This window comes from Myotis brandtii, unplaced genomic scaffold, assembly GCF_000412655.1.
Source record: "Myotis brandtii unplaced genomic scaffold, ASM41265v1 scaffold668, whole genome shotgun sequence".
In the NCBI taxonomy this organism is placed as follows: Eukaryota; Metazoa; Chordata; class Mammalia; order Chiroptera; family Vespertilionidae; genus Myotis; species Myotis brandtii.
In genome coordinates, this window is record NW_005370597.1 from 3,270,144 (window position 1) to 3,291,982 (window position 21,839).

The 21,839-nt window shown below is 41.5% G+C and overlaps 2 protein-coding genes across 3 annotated transcripts in view; both read left to right on the plus strand.

Moving 5' to 3' along the window:
- The first annotated feature begins 909 nt into the window (after positions 1 to 909).
- The window catches only part of LOC102248091 (protocadherin gamma-C4), a 162,808-nt gene continuing 141,878 nt past the window's right edge, over positions 910 to 21,839 (plus strand). The window contains exon 1 of one of the 2 annotated variants that reach the window (XM_014529035.1): positions 910 to 3,513. In XM_014529035.1, coding sequence (XP_014384521.1) covers positions 1,093 to 3,513 — 2,421 coding nt within the window. In that variant the 5' untranslated portion in view covers positions 910 to 1,092. Of the gene's footprint in view, positions 3,514 to 17,326; positions 19,931 to 21,839 lie in introns of those variants that run through there. The other variant, XM_014529034.1, reaches the window with a different exon arrangement.
- On the plus strand, positions 9,972 to 12,667 carry LOC102246909 (protocadherin gamma-A2). The gene has a single exon (XM_005881143.2). The coding sequence runs from the start codon at positions 10,169 to 10,171 to the stop codon at positions 12,629 to 12,631; it is 2,463 nt and encodes an 820-aa protein (XP_005881205.1). The 5' UTR covers positions 9,972 to 10,168; the 3' UTR covers positions 12,632 to 12,667.

The following is a 21,839-nucleotide window of genomic DNA, read 5'->3' on the forward strand; positions in this document are numbered from 1 at the left end:
AGTCTTAAAATCCTGCTATTTAAGAACACCAGCTTCTCTTGGAGAAATTATTGAGTATGCAATAACATATAGGAGAATGCATATTATCCTTAATAGCCTTTCTAAAAATAAACTGCCCTTTTCTTTTCAGTTTTGAAGAATAATATCACCACCTCTTATATCTCTTAAATTCAAAGTCTAAATTAGAAATTCATATGACATTTTCCCAGTGTAATTCCAAGAGCCCAGTGTTATTTTATTCAAAATATATTACCTTTTGGTGAACTAAAGGTCTTTTTAAAAACTCACATTAGAGATCTTTTATAATCCACATAATACATAAACAATTCAGAAAAAAGACAAAAAATGAGGCTGGGTTAAAACATGTTCTTCAAAAAGGCCAAGGTTTCTGATAAATATTCAAAGCACAGTGGAGAGTAAATGGGACAGTCCAATTTTTTAAAAGTCTAGCTTATATTCTAGAGGTTCATTTTTCCATTTGATTTTTCATCCTCACAGGTCAGTGGATCATCTATGTGGCCTGATAAGTTATCAAGTGGTCAACATATACCACAGAGTGGAGGGATGATTTTTGTCCCCTTTGTGGTATTCCCTCTGAACAGCAAATGGGGAAAGCAGATAGCTTGGGAACACTGGGTTTCTACTGAATGCTGAAATTTAGCAATATTTAGATATGATTAAATAAATGAAAATAGTTTCTCCTTTTCACGCATATATTGTACAATGCTTAACTATTTCCTTGACAAATAAACTAAGACTTGATAGATAAGGTTAATGAGAAGAGAATATTTATTACAAGAGTGCAGTAACTGGTTATGACTCTAGGCGCCGCTGTTCACCAGTCTGGGAGGTACAGACAGTACGCGCGCGCATTCACCCCTCACAAAAAAAAAAAAGCAAAAAAAAAAAAAAAGCTTCTTAGAACCTCCATCACCGCCAGATTGAAAACAGTCTCCCTGAGGCTGCTCAGACCCTGCTCCTGTTCCACTTTCTGCTCTGAATTCTCCTGAAAATTCAGTTAGTTTAGGCTCAGAAGTGCAGAGGAACAATACCCTTGGTACCGGACTGGGAGAAAACTGAAGCAAGAAAGCAATGGCGATTTGGGTGAAGCTGCCCGGCTATAGCGGGCTGGTCCTGCTGTTCCTTTTTCTGGGGCCGTTGTTGAAAGCCCGGGCTGGAAAGATCCGCTGCTCGGTGCCAGAAGAGACAGACGAAGGTTTCTTCGTGGGCAATATCGCCAAAGACCTAGGGCTACAACCCCAGGAGTTGGCGGAGCGAGGAGTCCGCATCGTCTCCAGAGGTAGGACGCAGCTTTTTGCTCTGAATACTGGAAGCGGCAGCTTGGTCACAGTGGGCAGGATAGATCGCGAGGAGCTCTGCGCTCAGAGCCTGCGCTGTCTGGTGAGTTTTAACATTTTGATAGAGGATAAAATGAAGCTTTTCCCTGTTGAAGTGGAAGTAATTGATATTAATGATAACACTCCCCAATTCCAGCTAGAGGAAGTGGAATTTAAAATGAATGAACTAACTGCTCCAGGTACAAGGATTCCTCTGCCTTTTGGGCAAGACCTTGATGTGGGTATTAATTCACTGCAGAGCTACCAGCTCAGCTCCAATCCTCATTTCTCCCTGGATGTGCAGCAAGGAGCTGACGGGTCCCAACCCCCAGAGATGGTGCTTCAGAGTCCCCTGGACAGGGAAGAAGAAGCTGTCCACCACCTCCTCCTCACGGCCTCTGATGGGGGCAGCCCAGTCCTCTCTGGAACCCTCCGGATTCGTGTTCAGGTAGTGGATGCAAATGACAACCCTCCAGCATTTACTCAAGCACAGTACCACGCGAGTGTCCCGGAGAACGTGCCCCCGGGCACTCGGCTGCTCACAGTAAAAGCCACCGACCCAGATGAAGGAGCCAATGGGGAAGTAACATACTCCTTTCATAATACAGACCAAAGAGTAGCCCAAATATTTCAATTGGATTCTTATACAGGAGAAATATCGAATAAAGAACCCTTGGATTTTGAAGAATACAAAATGTATCCAATGGAAATTCAAGCTCAGGATGGTGCAGGTCTTATGTCTCGAACTAAGGTGCTGATCAAAGTTCTGGATGTAAATGATAATGCCCCAGAAGTGACCATCACCTCTGTCACCACTGCAGTCCCAGAAAACTTTCCTCCTGCAACCATAATTGCTCTTATCAGTGTGCATGACCAGGACTCTGGAGACAATGGTCATACTACGTGTTCCATTCCTGGAAATCTACCCTTTAAATTAGAAAGACTAGATGATAGTTATTACCGTTTAGTGACAGAAGGAACACTGGACAGAGAACTTACCTCCAGGTACAACATCACAGTAACAGCAACGGATCAGGGAACTCCACCTCTATCTACTGAAATGAGCATTTCATTGCAAGTGACAGATATCAACGACAACCCCCCAGCCTTCAGCCAGGACTCTTACTCCACATACATAGCAGAAAACAACCCCAGAGGAGCCGCCATCTTCTCTGTGACAGCCCATGACACTGACAGCGATGAGAATGCACAAGTTACCTACTCCCTGGCAGAGGACACCATCCAGGGGGCACCTCTGTCCTCCTATGTTTCCATTAACGCAGACACCGGCGTCCTGTACGCACTGCGATCTTTTGACTATGAGCAGTTTCGGGACCTGCAACTGAGAGTGACTGCACATGACAGCGGGGATCCTCCGCTTAGCAGCAACGCCTCCCTGAGCATATTTTTGCTGGACCAGAACGACAATGCGCCCCAAATCCTGTATCCCACTCTCCCCACCGATGGTTCCACCGGCGTGGAGCTGGCCCCCCGCTCTGCAGAACCTGGTTACTTGGTGACCAAGGTGGTGGCAGTGGATAAAGACTCAGGCCAGAATGCCTGGCTGTCCTACCGCCTGCTCAAGGCCAGCGAGCCAGGGCTCTTCGCGGTGGGGCTGCACACGGGAGAGGGGCGCACTGCAAGGGCCTTGCTGGACAGAGATGCGCTCAAGCAGAGCCTGGTGGTGGCTGTTCAGGACCATGGCCAGCCCCCTCTCTCTGCCACTGTCATGCTCACAGTGGCGGTGGCTGACAGCATCCCAGATGTCCTGGCTGACTTGGGCAACCTGGAGCCCTCCGTTGACCCTGATGACTCCAGCCTCACGCTGTACCTGGTGGTGGCAGTGGCGGCTGTCTCCTGCGTCTTTCTAGCCTTTGTCATCGTGTTGCTGGCGCTCAGGTTGAGGCGCTGGCACATGTCACGCCTGCTCCAGGCTTCAGGAGGCGGGTTGGAGGGCCTGCCTGCCTCTCACTTTGTGGGCGTGGACGGGGTGCAGGCTTTCCTGCAGACCTATTCCCACGAAGTCTCCCTCACTGCGGGCTCGCGGAAGAGTCACCTGATCTTCCCGCAGCCCAACTATGCAGACACGCTCATCAGCCAGGAGAGCTGCGAGAAAAAGGATTTTCTATCAGCGCCTCAGTCTTTACTTGAAGACAAAAAGGAAATATTTTCGCAGGTAAAACTTTTTGTAGTAAATTTACCTAGATAAAAAGAATCCCTGAGTTTGCTTACTTGCTTTCACTCTTTGCTGCTAGCAGTTCTATTTCCCATATATCTTTGTAGATTTCTATTGGCAAAGCCTGGGAAATATTATTCAGTGTTTATATCCAGCATATTTATAATTGTTCTTTCATTGAAAAGGAGACTGTAGGTGATTGGGATGAAGAGTATGTGTGACGTGCCACTTCAGTGGTGAAGGAGCAATGCCTTCTAACATCATCTCGCTTGCCTCTCGCCAAATAGTGTGTTTTTTCTTGGTTTACATTGCCTTATCTGGCAAGGATAGGGTTTGACTAGCAAAGACACACCAATATTTATGTTACTAATAGTGTTTTCAAATTTCCTTACATTACAAACTCCTCCTAATTTATTCCTAAATATAATGTAGAGGTCATCTGTCAGGTGTCAGGATGCTATTTTATTTGGGACATTTAAAGAAGTAAAGATTTTCTAAATTAGTAATTTTTATTGTGTTAGTATAAAATTATGACACATCAAATGTTTAAGTTACTTATAAAATGAAGTAATAAAATGAATGATAGAAAATTGACTATGCAATTTGAGAATTAGTTTTTTTGTTTGTTTGTTTATCCTCACCAGAGGATATTTTTCCACTGATAGTCCGCAGGCTGACGCTCCATCCACTGAGCCAAACCGGTCAGGGATCTATTGGTTTTTAGAGAAAGTAGAAAGGAGTGAGGCAGGGAGGGAGAGAAACATTGGTTGCTTCCCCTGTGGGATCAAACCTGCAACCCAAGTACACACCATTGACTTGAAATCGAACCCCACAACCCTTTGGTGCACAGGCCAATGCTCTAACACTGAGCCAGACAGGCCAGGACTATATCTCATTTTAATGTGTGTGTTAGCTCTTCACAAAAAATGTATCATAGGGGAGTAAGTTCTTGCTTTGATTTACTTACTATGCTCCAATAAATTACAGATATATACAAAATATAAAAAGAGGAAAGCAAAAGCATAGTAAGGCACAAATAAAAGATACATATTTAAATGGATGAAAAGTGAAAAAGTAAGGTGAGACAGACTAAAGCTGAGGGAGTTCTAATCTTGGATTTAGATGAAGGCAGTGAAGGTCAGGAGGTTGTTTCAGCAGTGTAATAGAGACAAAAGTGCTTCAGGCTAAACAAGGGACCTGAGCCAGGCTTACTACTTAAATGCAAAATAAGCAATTAGGCCCCTAAGCTAGTTTAAAAGGGGAAATTGCATAAAAATGCTGCCTACCAAATCTTTTGGTCATAACTTGCAAGCCTAAGACCAAGGCAGAATGGTGGATACAGATGACTGGTTTCAGAAAATGAACATGGAAAATATCTCAGGTGTGAGCTGTGATATCAAAACACTGAACCCAAGAGGGAGGGAGAGAGGGAGAGGAAGTGGGGAGGGGGGCTCTTCCACTTAAAATAAGTGTACAAGCCAAAATGTTGAAACATGTTGTCTTCTGGAATATATTGTTGCTAAGAGAAATTTTCTGTCAACAGATTGTCATTATTTTGTAGGAAATGTCTGTGTTCTCTCTGATAGTTTTTTTTTCTTTCTCATTCCTAATGTCTAAGTGTGGATTTTAATTTTCTGTTTGGTACTGAGAGCACACTCTCAATAACATAACTTGTAATTTAAACTTTTCTCATTTCTTAAAACATCTTACTTCTGTGTGTATAAATGAGCTAAGTTTACCTATTAAAATAAATAGATGATCAAGTTGGATGTTTTTAAAAATCCACCTATATTCTGCTGACAAGATACATGCTTAAAACAAATATATATATATATATTATATACTTTTTTATTTTCAATATTTAAGTGTAATTCACACACACTGACAAAACAAAGCAGTCAGGTCAATATTAATTTAACAACAAAGTGGTGTTTAGGCGACAACATTAATAGTGGTTTTTATAAATGAACTATCATAATTATAAAAAGAACAGACAAAAGGTTATAAAAATTATGAGCTCTCATTACTGAACAATATAGCTTTAGAAATAATACTATTTTTGCAGAAATAGAAAAAACCTCCATCCTAAAATTCATATGGAGGATCAAGGGACCTCAAATAACTAAAGCAATCTTGTAAAAGAAAAACAAAGTTGGGGCTTTCACACTTCCTGATTTCAAAACTTACTTCAAAGGTACAATAATCAGAACAATATGGTACTAGCATAAAGAAAGATATATAGACTAATGGAATAGAATAGAGTCCAAAAATGAACTGTCACATATATGATCAAATGATTTTCAACAAGTGTTCCAAGACTGTTCAATGAGGAAAGGGCAATCTTTTCAACAAATGGTTTTGAGAAAACTGGATATGCACATTCAAAAAGAATGAAATTGGGCCTTTACCTTATACCATATAAAAATTTACTCAAAAAAAAGCAATTGAAAAAAAATTTACTCAAGATGAATCAAAGACCTAAACACAAGAGCTAAAATGATAAAACGCGTAGAAGAAAATATAGCGAAAAATCTTCATGACATTGGATTTGGCAATGGTTACTTAGAAGTGACACTAAAAGCACAGGTAACAAATGAAAAACAGATAAATTGGACTTTACCAAAATTAAAAACTCTTGTGCATCAAAGGACAATATGTACAGAATGAAAAGTCAACTCACAGAATGGGAGAAAATATCTGACAAGGACTGCTATCTGGAATATACTAGTATAAAGAACTACTATTACTTGCAACAAAAAACAAACAACTGGATTTTAAAATGGATAATGGACTTGAATAGACATTTCCCCAAATAAGGTATACAAATGGCCAATAAGCACATGAAATGATGTTCTATATCACACATTAGGGAAATACAAATCAAAATCATAATGAGATACCACTTCATACCTACTAGGGATGGCTATTATTAAAAATAAAATAACAAATGATCATATGAAGTATAGGAACATTCCTGCTTTGTTCCTGGGAATGTAAAATGTTGCTGCTGGTGCTATGGAAAAGGTATGAGGATTCCTCAAAAGAATTAAACAGAATTATCACATGATTCAGTAATTCTACTTTTGGATATATACTCAAAAGAAACAAGAGTAGGGACTTAGGCAGATATTTATATACCCATATTTATAGCAGTATTATTCACAATAGCCAAAAAAGTTGAAGCAAGCCATTGTCCATTGACAGATGAATAGATAGGAGGAGGGAGGAATGGGGAATTAGTGTTTAATGAGTACAGAGTTTCAATTGGGGAAGATGAAAAAGTTATGGAGATCGATGTGTATTTACTTAGTGCTACAGAACTATACATTTGAAATGGTTAAAATGGTCAATTTTATGTTATGTATATTTTATCACAATTTTTGTTGTTGTTTATCCTCACCCAAGGATGTTCCTTCATTGACTTTTAGAGAGAGTGGAAGGGAAGATGGGGGAGGTGGGAAGAGAGGGGAGAGAGAGACACACACACACTGGTGCACAGGCTGATGCTCTAGCCACTGGGCATTATCGGCCAGGGCACCACAATTTTTTTTAAAGAAGTCCAGTTAATCTGCTGTTAAGATCATAAGAAAAAAAGCACACGTAGAAAAGCCATGTGGAAATGAAGAGGCCATGAGACTACATAGAAAGTCACTCAGATGTTTTAGCACACCAACTGAGCACAGTCCCTAGATGCTGCTGCATGGGAAACCACCAGCAAGACCAGCAGAAGAATTGAAATAGATTATCTGAGCTCAGATTGAAAATTATTGAACAAATAAAACCATGTCATTTTAAGACACTAATTTTGGGGGTGGTTTGTTATACTCAATGATAACTAAAGTAATATGCATATAATATGACCCAGAAATCCTATTTTTTAAGTTAATGTCCTAGTCCTAAAAAGATGTGTACATGAGGAGACATGTCCAGTAAGGTTAATTGTCTCATTGTCTGCAGTAGTAAAGAAGGAAGGGGAGGGAGTAGAGAAGGAAGGAGGAGAGGAAAGAAATGGAGTAAGGAAGGGAGAAGGGGGAGTAAAAGGGAAACAAGAACCTAATATCCTCCTACAGATATAAGAAAATAAAATTTAACATTCTTTACATAATGGAATATTATACATCAGTTAAAATGAACATTACCAACATACATAAATATCAAAAGTGGAATGTTGAGCCAGGCAACTACTAATCTATTTTTTAAATTTCTTGTAGATTTCCCCTTCCTGGATATCTAATATCAAATAAATCATACAATACTTGGTAACCAAGTGGAATGTTTAGGAAAGTGCATTGCAGAATAAGTATACCATGCTACTATTTGTATGAATTTGAAATAGACAAAAATGTTTATGGATGCATCCATATGCATTAAAAAATAATACATGGGAATAATAATTCCTATATTCTGGATGGTGATTACTTCTATGGAGGGAAGAATAGGGGTGTTTTTAAGGAAGGATACTAGAGGGATTTGAATCTTTTTGTGTGTTTGTTTCTTAAAAATTGATCTCCAACAACTATAGTAATAATTGTTTCAGGTAAGCATCATCAATGGGTGAAAACTCATTTAGAAACATGACATTTACATAGTATTAAAGCATCTCTCTACAAGAAACTAATTAAAATAAAGGGGAAACAGTAATTTTACTAGAGATATTATTAATAGAGAAACACAGAAGTCATCACCTTAACCAAATGATCAATGTTAACATTAGCAGTAATGTAAAAAAGATGTCATATACCTCCTGGTAAGAGACACTGAGAAACTACAACATTTCTTTAGTATTCCTGACCCAAACCACATAATCTGAATCTAATCATGGGGGGCAGGGGAATATGAGACAAACCATAATGATGGGTATTCTACTAAATAACTAACCACTACTCTTCAAAAGAATAAAGTAATGAAAATAAATAAAAGGCTGATGAACTGTCTCAGATTAAGTGTAACTAAAGGGAAATTCATTGAATATAATGTTTGGTCCTGGATTTGATCACAGACCAGACTGTCCTCTTTTTGCTATAAAAAGGCATTATTGTGGCAACTGGCAAAAATTGACTAACATTTGTAGGTAAGATAATGGCACTATATCAGTGCCAATTTACTGAGGGGATATTATTTAGTTTAAGAACTACACACTGAAGTACTTAAGAGGTAAAGGAGCATCATATGGGCAATACTCTGAAATAGTTCAGAGAGATTGAGAGAGAGAGGGAAGGAGACAGAGACAGAGCATGAAATCAAAATGTTAACATTTGGGATAATATGGATAACAAGTATATGGGAACCTTTGTTCTATTTTGTAATCTTTTTATAAGTCTGAAATTATTTAAAAAAACAAATTGTTTAAGAATTGATCTCAAATATGGTGAAATATTAAGATTTTATTAATCTTAAATGGTATGTACACAGACTTCCATTACATTATTTCCTATGCTTGCCTATATGTTTGAAATATTTCAGAATTAACAAATGCATTATTCATAAATACATACAAATAAAACAGAAGTAAAAAGACATCCACTGCATTGTATTTTATGTGCTTAGAAACACTAAACATCAGGGGAGAAAAACTCAGCAAGCTCTAACAACTTTGAGTGACTTATTCTCCATGTGACAAAACACCTTCCTTGTTTCTTTAATGTTCCATGTTGCCTCTCACCTCAAAGCATTTGTACTGAGGTTCTAGAACACTGCTCCAGCCTCTTTCTTGATCCAATCGTACCCTTTAGGATTCAGCTTGAATTATGTCCTGGAAAAGGACCCCCAAATCTAAGCTAGTTACCCTTCCTATGTATTCCCTCATTGCCCAGTGTTCCCCACCATCACAGCAGTTATACTCTATCATAAATACTCTCTTTACTTTCCTTTGCCCTCCACTATCCTGTAAACTTCAGGAGAACAAGGACTGTGTTCATCAGAGTCACCATTTCTATCTCCAGCATCAATCAGACAATGTGTCAGGCACATGATAGTCACCCAATTCAGTGTCTAATAATTCAGTATTTTAAATACAGGTCTTGAAGTTAAGTGCTAAGCCATCAAGCACAGAAATTCAAAATATATAACCTTAGAAGATAATGTAGCTAATGCTTTCAAATTAATCTTATTGCCTCTGAATATAAAATAAGAGGTTGAAGATGTTTAGAGCAAGGGCAGCAGCAACCTTAATCAATGCCTTGAACTTCAATAATACCTTCCAAGCAACTACTATCAAGCTCACATTCGTTTACACCATTCTTATTAATTCTGAGAGAAAGACTCTGGACTTGAACGAGTTCCTTCTAAGATATCTTAGAACTGTAAGGTTCTTCCAAGAAACTTGAAAGTCACAAAGCTAACATAAACATCAAGGTTTGCCTGATAGAGTGCAGATATTACTTAGGCCTCTGAGCGTCGCTGTTGACCACCCAAGAAGTAAAAGCCCACAAGACACTCGATCCTACGCTACGCCTGCTACAACACAGAGGGCTGGGCATTCGGCCCCCAAGCTTCCGGACGGCTAAGAAATACAGTCCAGCCGCCCTCTTGCTCTCTCCACAGTGAGCTGGGTCCCTTGAGTGCTGGTTCCATTCCCCAGACCTTGAGGAATAAAGATTGGAATCCCGCACTGGATGCCGGAAGTTGCCTCGGAGAAAAGATTGCAGCGGAAGAAATGGCGGTTCTGCAAAAGTTGCCACAACGCAGAAGGCTGGTCCTGCTGTGTCTCCTTTCGGCGGCCCTGTGGGTGGCCGCAGTTGGGCAGATGCGTTACTCTGTGCCAGAAGAGGTCGACAAAGGTTCCTTCGTGGGCAACGTCGCCAAGGACTTGGGTTTGGAGCCGCTGGCACTGGCAGAGCGCGGAGTCCGCATCGTCTCCAGAGGTAGGACGCAGCTCTTTGCTCTCAATCCGCGAAGCGGCAGCTTGGTCACCGCGGGCAGGATAGACCGGGAGGAGCTCTGTGCACAGAGTGCTATGTGTCTGGTGAATTTTAACATTCTTGTGGAAGATAAATTGACTATTTATTCAGTAGAGGTGGAAATAACAGATATAAATGATAATGCCCCTGGCTTTGGAGTAGAGGAACTGGAGCTAAAAATCAGTGAAACAACTGCGCCGGGATTTCGGATTCCTCTAAAGAGTGCTCATGATGCGGACATACGCGAGAACACCCTCCAAAAGTACGAACTTAACCCAAATGACCACTTCTCCCTGGACGTGCGAAACGGGGCGGATGGGAACAAGTACCCGGAGCTGGTGCTGGAGCGCGCCCTGGACCGCGAGGAAGAGGCTGTTCACCACCTGGTTCTCATGGCTTTGGACGGGGGCGACCCGGTCCGATCTGGCACCTCCCGTATCCGCGTTATGGTCCTGGATGTGAACGACAACGCGCCTGTCTTTACACAGCCCGAGTACCATGTAAGTGTTCCAGAGAATATGCCCGTCGGCACGCGGATACTCACAGTGACCGCCACTGACGCAGATGAGGGATACAACGCTCAAGTGGCATATTTTCAAGAGAAAAACCCTGGAAAATCCTCAGAGGTATTTGAGCTTAAGCCAGCATCTGGAGAGATAACAATTATAAAAAGTCTAGATTATGAGGATGCCAAATTCCATGAAATTGATATTGAAGCTCAGGATGGTCCAGGCCTTCTGACCAGAACGAAGGTTATTGTCACAGTTCTGGACGTGAACGACAATGCCCCAGAATTTTACATCACCACTGCTACCAGCTCAATCTCTGAAGACTCTCCTCCAGGAACCATAATTGCACTTTTCAATGTGCATGACAGAGACTCTGGGCAGAATGCGTTTATCACATGTTCACTCCCAGAGAACCTTCCTTTCAAGTTAGAAAGGTCAGTGGACAATTACCACCGGCTGGTTACAACCAGAGCCCTTGACAGAGAACAGTTTCCCTCTTACAACATCACTGTGACCGCTAAAGATGGAGGGAACCCGTCTCTGTCCACGGATGCTCACATTTTGCTGCAGGTGGCAGATATCAATGACAACCCGCCCACCTTCCTTCACACTTCCTACTCTGCCTACATGCCTGAAAACAACCCCAGAGGCGCCTCCATCATTTCTTTGACAGCTAATGACCCCGACAGCGACCACAATGCCCATGTAACTTATTCCTTGGCTGAATACACCCTTCATGGGGCGCCCCTGTCATCCTACATCTCCATCCACTCTGACACCGGTGTCCTCTATGCGCTGCGCTCCTTTGACTACGAGCAGTTCCGCGAACTTCAGCTGTGGGTGACAGCACAGGACAGCGGGGACCCACCGCTCAGTAGCAACGTGTCTCTGAGCCTGTTTATTCTGGATCAGAATGACAACACACCGGAGATTCTGTATCCTGCACTCCCCACCGATGGTTCCACCGGCATGGAACTGGCGCCTCGCTCCGCAGAACCCGGATACCTGGTGACCAAGGTGGTGGCAGTGGACAGAGACTCTGGCCAGAACGCCTGGCTGTCCTACCGCCTGCTCAAGGCCAGCGAGCCAGGGCTCTTCGCGGTGGGGCTGCACACGGGAGAGGTGCGCACTGCAAGGGCCCTGCTGGACAGAGATGCGCTCAAGCAGAGCCTGGTGGTGGCTGTTCAGGACCATGGCCAGCCCCCTCTCTCAGCGACAGTCACACTCACTGTGGCTGTGGCTAACAGCATCCCAGATGTGTTGACTGACTTGAGTAGTCTTGAGATCCATTCCACCCCGGAGTCCTCGGACCTCACGCTCTACTTGGTGGTGGCAGTGGCTTCGGTCTCCTGTGTCTTCCTTGCCTTTGTTATCATCCTGCTGGCGCTCAGGCTTAGGCGTTGGCACACATCACGTCTGCTCCAGGCTTCAGGAGGCGGGTTGGAGGGCCTGCCTGCCTCTCACTTTGTGGGCGTGGACGGGGTGCAGGCTTTCCTGCAGACCTATTCCCACGAAGTCTCCCTCACTGCGGGCTCGCGGAAGAGTCACCTGATCTTCCCGCAGCCCAATTATGCTGACACGCTCATCAGCCAGGAAAGCTGCGAGAAAAAGGATTTTCTATCAGCGCCTCAGTCTTTACTTGAAGATAAAGGAGAAGAAACATTACCTCAGGTAAACTTTCTTCACAATATGCTTATGAGCTATCACTAAAATAAATAAAATTGCCTATTTATTTAGCTTCCTCCACTGTTTACCATATTTCTTCTATTTCGCATATTTCCTTGATAATATATTCAATTTTTAGTAAATGAGTCCTGGTGAATTATTTCTTGCTACTTCTAAGTTTTCACACATTGTGAGGGGGAAGAGGGGCTAGAATCATAGTGTCATAAGTATAAATCAGGAGTTAGTAGGTAAAGATGATATGTCAGTTATCAAAAGAACATTGGGAACCAGGGCTACTGGTTTCTCATACATTGTTTCCCATCTTTGGGTAAATCACCTCATCTACCTGGGTCAATAATTCTTTCTCTCTTAACAATATGAAGATTGATTTTATCTTTACTCAAGTGCTTTAAAAATTAAGGCTTTTATATTTGAATTACTTTATGAATAATGAAACACTTTATTTGGTTAGTTTCTTCTCACTCAATCTTATTTTTCCTTCAGTTTGGCAGTGAGGTTCTTTATTTTATTTGATTTGCATGGTCTTCCCTATTTAAAAGATGGAAATTTAGAAATACCAATGCTTCATCATGTTTCAGGAAGATATGTCATGGTATTTCTGCTTAGTTAAAAATCTCATTCATCTCTAGATTAACTAGGTGTTCCTTGAAGAAGTGATTGAATTATTGTTTGCTCTATAATAAATAGGTAGTATAATAGTAAACATGTTTCTCTTTTATGTTTTTATTTTTCTCATATCTTATAATCATACTAGAGGCCTGGTGCACAACATTCGTGCACTGGGGTCGGGGGAGGTCCCTCAGCCCAGCCTGCACCCTCTCACAGTCTGGGATCCTGTCAGCTAATGACCCCGAGGGGTCCTTAGCGTTGCCACAGAGGCAAGAGAGGCTCCCACCACTACCTCTGTGCTCACCAGCAGTGAGCCTGGCTTCTGGCTGAGCGGTGCTCCCCCTGTGGGAGCACACTGACCACCAGGGAGCAGCTCCTGCATTGAGTGTCTTCCCCCTGGTGGTCAGTGTGCATCATAGCAACCAGTCGTTCTGCCATTGGTCGATTTGCATATTAGCCTTTTATTATATAGGATTACCTTTTTATCTTTAAAAATAATATATATCCTCAAGGGATTTAGAGACTGTGTCAGTAATTGCCCCTAAAATCCTCCTTATAAATCTCTCTTTTCAAACTTTCCCATTTATAGCAGCTATTTAATACATTCCCAATCCTGCCATGGATAGCTCCTCAGTCCCCCTCAGAAACCACAGCTTTCCTTCCCCATTCCTTTTTCCATGTTGGCTTTTAGTATGTTATCACGTATTTAATCATGGGATAAAGAATGCACTAATATTCTTTGTAACTGGCATTATTTTTATTTTTATTTGGAAGTAATCATGTACTGAGTCTTGTATTTAATGGTATCATCATCTTTGAAGGTTCTGTGATTATTATAATTAAGGGCATCTGAAGGAAAATTGATCTGAGACAATGTATTCCATTGTGTTATGAGATAAAATTGTAACTCATTGTGGAATAATATAACATCTTGTAGGTAATTAATAAGTTAACTGAGGAAAATTAAAGACAGTTTCTTTTAGTGTGTATAGTAACTTCACAAGAATAAATGCCTTAAACCTGGGTATATAATGCATCATAATTGAAATGACAACTGTATTGTATTCTTATTTTGTGCTTGGAAAGGAAAACGCACAGAAAAAAAGGGGTTTCTGGAACATAAAACAAATGTTTATCTCCACTAGGTGGGTCTTTAAAAACCCTCCTCAAACTCTAGATTTGAGCAAAGAGAACTACTTTTAGTACCCTGGAGTTCTGTGGTTTCTCACTCACATCTAAGTCCTGCCATGCTGTTCTCTCATTCCAGGCCTTTCCCCTGATTCACTCCTCTCATGTTTTTGGGGGAAAGCCTTTGCTAAACTCCAAGGCCAGAATGTCAGTGCACTGTCATTTATTGTTTGCTTTTCTATCTTCATAATATCTGTGAAGGAAGTGACTTGTCCATGTTGTTCATCTAAAATCCCCAGATATTGTCTGACACCCAATTATATGATCTTCCCGCAGCCCAATTATGCTGACACGCTCATCAGCCAGGAAAGCTGCGAGAAAAAGGATTTTCTATCAGCGCCTCAGTCTTTACTTGAAGATAAAGGAGAAGAAACATTACCTCAGGTAAACTTTCTTCACAATATGCTTATGAGCTATCACTAAAATAAATAAAATTGCCTATTTATTTAGCTTCCTCCACTGTTTACCATATTTCTTCTATTTCGCATATTTCCTTGATAATATATTCAATTTTTAGTAAATGAGTCCTGGTGAATTATTTCTTGCTACTTCTAAGTTTTCACACATTGTGAGGGGGAAGAGGGGCTAGAATCATAGTGTCATAAGTATAAATCAGGAGTTAGTAGGTAAAGATGATATGTCAGTTATCAAAAGAACATTGGGAACCAGGGCTACTGGTTTCTCATACATTGTTTCCCATCTTTGGGTAAATCACCTCATCTACCTGGGTCAATAATTCTTTCTCTCTTAACAATATGAAGATTGATTTTATCTTTACTCAAGTGCTTTAAAAATTAAGGCTTTTATATTTGAATTACTTTATGAATAATGAAACACTTTATTTGGTTAGTTTCTTCTCACTCAATCTTATTTTTCCTTCAGTTTGGCAGTGAGGTTCTTTATTTTATTTGATTTGCATGGTCTTCCCTATTTAAAAGATGGAAATTTAGAAATACCAATGCTTCATCATGTTTCAGGAAGATATGTCATGGTATTTCTGCTTAGTTAAAAATCTCATTCATCTCTAGATTAACTAGGTGTTCCTTGAAGAAGTGATTGAATTATTGTTTGCTCTATAATAAATAGGTAGTATAATAGTAAACATGTTTCTCTTTTATGTTTTTATTTTTCTCATATCTTATAATCATACTAGAGGCCTGGTGCACACATTCGTGCACTGGGGTGGGGGGAGGTCCCTCAGCCCAGCCTGCACCCTCTCACAGTCTGGGATCCTGTCAGCTAATGACCCCGAGGGGTCCTTAGCGTTGCCACAGAGGCAAGAGAGGCTCCCACCACCACCTCTGTGCTCACCAGCAGTGAGCCTGGCTTCTGGCTGAGCGGTGCTCCCCCTGTGGGAGCACACTGACCACCAGGGAGCAGCTCCTGCATTGAGTGTCTTCCCCCTGGTGGTCAGTGTGCATCATAGCAACCAGTCGTTCTGCCATTGGTCGATTTGCATATTAGCCTTTTATTATATAGGATTACCTTTTTATCTTTAAAAATAATATATATCCTCAAGGGATTTAGAGACTGTGTCAGTAATTGCCCCTAAAATCCTCCTTATAAATCTCTCTTTTCAAACTTTCCCATTTATAGCAGCTATTTAATACATTCCCAATCCTGCCATGGATAGCTCCTCAGTCCCCCTCAGAAACCACGGCTTTCCTTCCCCATTCCTTTTTCCATGTTGGCTTTTAGTATGTTATCACGTATTTAATCATGGGATAAAGAATGCACTAATATTCTTTGTAACTGGCATTATTTTTATTTGGAAGTAATCATGTACTGAGTCTTGTATTTAATGGTATCATCATCTTTCAAGGTTCTGTGATTATTATAATTAAGGGCATCTGAAGGAAAATTGATCTGAGACAATGTATTCCATTGTGTTATGAGATAAAATTGTAACTCATTGTGGAATAATATAACATCTTGTAGGTAATTAATAAGTTAACTGAGGAAAATTAAAGACAGTTTCTTTTAGTGTGTATAGTAACTTCACAAGAATAAATGCCTTAAACCTGGGTATATAATGCATCATAATTGAAATGACAACTGTATTGTATTCTTATTTTGCGCTTGGAAAGGAAAACACACAGAAAAAAAGGGGGTTTCTGGAACATAAAACAAATGTTTATCTCCACTAGGTGGGTCTTTAAAAACCCTCCTCAAACTCTAGATTTGAGCAAAGTGAACTACTTTTAGTACCCTGGAGTTATGTGGTTTCTCACTCACATCTAAGTCCTGCCATGCTGTTCTCTCATTCCAGGCCTTTCCCATGATCCACTCCTCTCATGTTTTTTGGGGGAAAGCCTTTGCTAAACTCCAAGGCCAGAATGTCAGTGCACTGTCATTTATTGTTTGCTTTTATATCTTCATAATATCTGTGAAGGAAGTGACTTGTCCATATTGTTCATCTGAAATCCCCAGATATTGTCTGACACCCAATTATATGTTTGTTTAATGAATTGGTTAAATAAAAATAGTAAAACTAAGATGTCAGGCTATTAGGGACAAACTTCAAGAGGCATGATTTATAAATATGGCTGATGTTTCTGTGTGGTTCTTAAACTTTGAATATCTTGAAACAATAACTCCATCATGTTTGAAGCAATATTGATGACATTAAGGTTAGTTCATGGCTTCCAGAGGAAATAACTTGAAGTCACATCCTTTAACATAAAGCATTTCAATTATGTGAAACAAACACCAATCCTGCTACCTCTTATAAAAATGATTTTGGGTGTTGGGAAACTTTAAAAATAGAAATTTGTCAACAATAAAAAGAAATTTTTTTAATACAAATTTGAGTTTGCCTGAGAGGGTGCAATAAACGGTTAGGCCTCTGAGCGTCGCTGTTGACCACTCAAGGAGGAAAATGCAATAGGAAAGCTAGTCCACCATTTCCTTGTTTCTAAAAAGCAAAAGGAGTCAGCAAATCATACTCAGAAGATCCAGGGCTGCTACGCTCACCTGTCGGTCAACCAGCTCTGTGACCTATGAATTAGGCCCATGAAGGGCTTATCTCATTGAGAAAATAAGAGTGGATTCCGTCGTGGGAAGCTGGAACTGGATACAGAAAAAAAAGAATTCACCAAAAAGGAAATGACCAGTTATCTGATCAGAAACAGCGCAGGACTGACCCTGCTGTGCGCGCTCCTGGGGACGCTGTGCAAGACTGGATCGGGGCAAATCCGGTACTCAATGCTGGAGGAGCTGGACAAAGGCTCCTTCGTGGGCAACATCTCCAAGGACCTGGGGCTGAAGCCTCGGGAGCTGGCAGAGCGCGGAGTCCGCATCATCTCCAAAGGTAAGACGCAACTCTTTGCTCTGAACCCTCGAAGCGGCAGCTTGGTCACCGCGGGCAGGATAGACAGGGAGGAGCTCTGTGCTCAAAGCACACGGTGTCTAGTAAAATTTAACATCCTGGTTGAAGACAAACTGAATATTTTTGAAGTAGAAATAGAAATTAAAGACATTAATGATAATGCTCCTGGTTTTCTAACGGAGGAATTGGAAATAAAAATTGGTGAACTAACGGCTCCTGGAACTCGATTTCCACTTAAGACTGCATTTGACCCAGATGTGGGCATAAACTCTCTGCAAAACTACCAGCTCAGCCTGGATGACTACTTCTCCCTGGCTGTGAAGATTGTCTCTGATGGAGCCAAGTACCCAGAGCTGGTGCTGGAGCAGGCTCTGGACCGTGAGGAAAAGAAAGTTCATGAGCTTGTCCTCATTGCTTCTGATGGTGGGGACCCTGTTCACTCTGGCAACTTGTACATCCAAGTGATAGTTCTGGATGCGAATGACAACCCACCAGTATTTACCCAGCCTGAGTATCGAGTAAGTGTTCAGGAGAACTTGCCAGTGGGCACCCGGCTGCTCACTGTGAATGCCACTGACCCTGATGAGGGATTCAATGCTCAAGTGTCCTACATACTAGATAAAATGCCTGGGAAAATTGCTCAGATTTTTCATCTCAACTCAGTGACTGGAGATATATCTATATTAAAAAGTCTAGATTATGAGGATGCTATATTCTATGAAATTAAAATTAAAGCACAAGATGGACCAGGTCTCCTCTCAAAAGCCAAGATTCTAGTCACAGTTTTGGATGTGAATGACAATGCCCCAGAAATTACAATCACTTCTTTCACAGGATCAGTCTCAGAAGAGGCTACTGCAGGAAGAGAAGTTGCCCTTGTCAATGTGCATGACCGGGATTCTGGTCAAAATGGGCAAGTCATGGTTTTTGTTCTGGGAAATATGCCATTTAATTTGGAAAAATCAATAGACCAATATTACCGTTTAGTGACAGCCAGATCCCTGGACCGGGAACAGGTTTCTGAATATAACATCACTCTGAGAGCTACAGATGGAGGAAGTCCACCACTGTCTACAGACACTCACATCATGCTACACGTGGAAGACATCAATGACAACCCACCTGCTTTCACTCATGCCTCCTACTCTGCCTATGTTCCAGAAAACAACCCTAGGGGAGCCTCCATCTTTGCTGTGACCGCCCAAGACCCTGACAGCATCAAGAATGCCCACATCACTTACGCACTGACTGAGGATACCATTCAAGGGGCGCCTCTCTCCACTTATGTCTCCATCAACTCTGACACTGGAGTCCTCTACGCTCTTCGATCCTTTGACCATGAACAGGTTAGAGACCTGAAAGTACTGGTGACAGCCAGTGACAGCGGGGACCCTCCTCTCAGTAGCAACGTGTCTCTAACCCTGTTCGTACTGGACCAGAATGACAATGCACCTGAAATCCTCTACCCCACCCTCCCCACGGATGGTTCCACTGGTGTGGAACTGGCGCCCCGGTCTGCAGAGCCCGGCTACTTGGTAACTAAGGTGGTGGCAGTGGACAGAGACTCAGGCCAGAATGCCTGGCTGTCCTACCGCCTGCTTAAGGCCAGCGAGCCAGGGCTTTTCATGGTTGGGCTGCACACAGGAGAGGTGCGCACTGCACGGGCCCTGCTGGACAGAGATTCACTCAAGCAGAGCCTGGTGGTGGCAGTCCAGGATCATGGCCAGCCCCCTCTCTCAGCCACTGTCACACTCACAGTGGCTGTGGCTAACAGCATCCCAGATGTATTGGCTGACTTGGGCAGTCTTGAGATCCCTTCAACTCCAGAGGCCTCAGACCTCACTCTGTACCTGGTGGTGGCAGTGGCTGCGGTCTCCTGTGTCTTCCTTGCCTTTGTTATCATCCTACTGGCTCTTAGGCTGAGGCGCTGGCACACATCACGTCTGCTCCAGGCTTCAGGAGGTGGGTTGGCGCGTGTGCCCACCTCGCACTTTGTGGGCGTGGATGGGGTGCAGGCTTTCCTGCAGACCTATTCCCATGAGGTCTGCCTCACTGCTGACTCAGGGAAGAGTCACCTGATCTTCCCCCAACCCAACTATGCTGACACACTCATCAGCCAGGAGAGCTGTGAGAAAAGCGAGCCACTTTTGGTAACTCAAGATTTACTCGAAGCAAAAGGAGACCCCAAGCTACTTCAGGTGAGTTTATTTCTTTCTTCTTCTAATATTATAAAGAACAATTATGCCAGTGTGATTATTATAAAGCTTATATAAGCTCAGTCCTGTTGTTTAAATATTTGTTTTTCTCTCTTTCTGAACCTATGGTAGGGCTACATGTCCTGGCCTAATGTAACTGAGAGGACCTAGGAACTAGTTTTGGCCAAGACCTTGTAAATGGAAGAAGGTGTGTCTCTACCTAGAGGAAACTCTAATTGCCATTGTGGGAATTTCCAGATCTCTAAGATATTTTTTGAAATTGTGATTGCTCCCTCTACCTGAGTCCTTGGTTAGATGAGAGATGAGTCCTGTGGTTACCCAACATTGACCTATACCTGTGACAAGTAGACCTTTTTCATTTAAAATCCCTGTGGTTTGAAGATTGTCACTCCAGCCTACTTAGCCTATCCTGACTGATACAAACTACTAAATATATATATTTAGTTAGTTAGTTTAGGCTCCCATAAATGATGCTTAACTCCTTTTAAGCAAGACCACACTCTTTATCTCAATGACATAAAAATTGTAGGATAAAAAAATGTAGTTGGTCACATTGTTTTACTTGGCCTGTAGTCCCTATTATGCATGCTGAAAATGAGTGGTGTATTCATATTGATTGAAACTGTTTTCCTGAAGATGGGAAGTTCAATTGCCTAAACTGTTATGAGCTTTGGAGTGGTATTTCTTGTTCTTTGAGAAGGATAAAAAATGTAAAGGGATATGTCTTGGCCTTTGCATGTTTCCAGGCCATATGCTGCAATAATGAAATAGGAGTCTACAACTTTCTTTGGCCAGAAATTTCGGCCAATTTATAAAATTACTTTCACCCATAAAGTCACATCAGAGAGTCATCCAAAGTTAGACCAAAATATATTTCATTAGAGCTCAAACAAAGGAACAGATATCTCCCTCAATATATTAGGAAGAGTTACATTTAAAAGTGTGTGACAACAGGGCCTGAACAAAATAACTCAAACATGCAAATACACACAGGAAAAAAGCACATAACCTTTGGAATATCTTTTTAGGAAAAATCTTTATAATATTAATATCATTTTCCTTGTAAGGAGAAAAAATATATTAAATGGCTAGTGTCAGGAGAACTTTAGATGTTCAAAGAGAATTTTCTAAGAATCCCATATAAAACATAACCTACATAGATGTTGTGAAGATGCAGAGGGAATACAAAGGCAGTGCAATTTCCGTCTACAGGTATAGATAATAAAAGGTTGCAGACATCCTTTTTTCACTAAAAAAGTAAGGATGGGCAAGAATTCGTTATAAGAGAAAGGGAGAAAATTCTAATGAAAGGAAGAAAAAGTATAAAGGCATGAAGGAAAACAAAGGAAAAGATGTCTTAGGAAAACAGGTCCGTTTTGACTGAGTGTAAGATGAGTATGGTTCAGCACTGAAAATTGTAGAACAAATTGTTGGGTTGATATCTATTTGGCAGTGCATTTGTTTGTTTTTGTTACCCAAGACCAGTTCAAGAATTACAGGTAAGTTCTAAAATGGAGTGTGTAAATATTCTCACTGCCTCTCCAAGATTAAACCTAGTGATCAAGTCACACTCATTTCATTTATTAATGGTGTACATTGGCTGGAGCTGAAAATTGACATTATGGAGTATTGCATACATGTTCATATAATAAAGAAGCATTGGTTCCATAAAAATAAATATGGCTGCCCTAGCTGGTTTTTCTCAGTGGATAGAGCATCAGCCTGTGTAGTGATGGGCCCCAGGTTCAATTCTGGTTAAGGGCATATGCCTGGGTTGCAGGTTCGATCCCCAGTAAGGGGTGTGCGGGAGGCAGCCAATCGATGATTCTCTCTCATCATTGATGTTTCTCTCTCTCCCTCTCCTTTCCTCTCTGAAATCAATAAAAAATAT

What these genes read in the sequence shown, in the direction of transcription:
- LOC102246909 (XM_005881143.2), top strand. Translation starts at nt 10,169, where the DNA reads ATGGCGGTTCTGCAAAAGTTGCCACAACGCAGAAGGCTGGTCCTGCTG.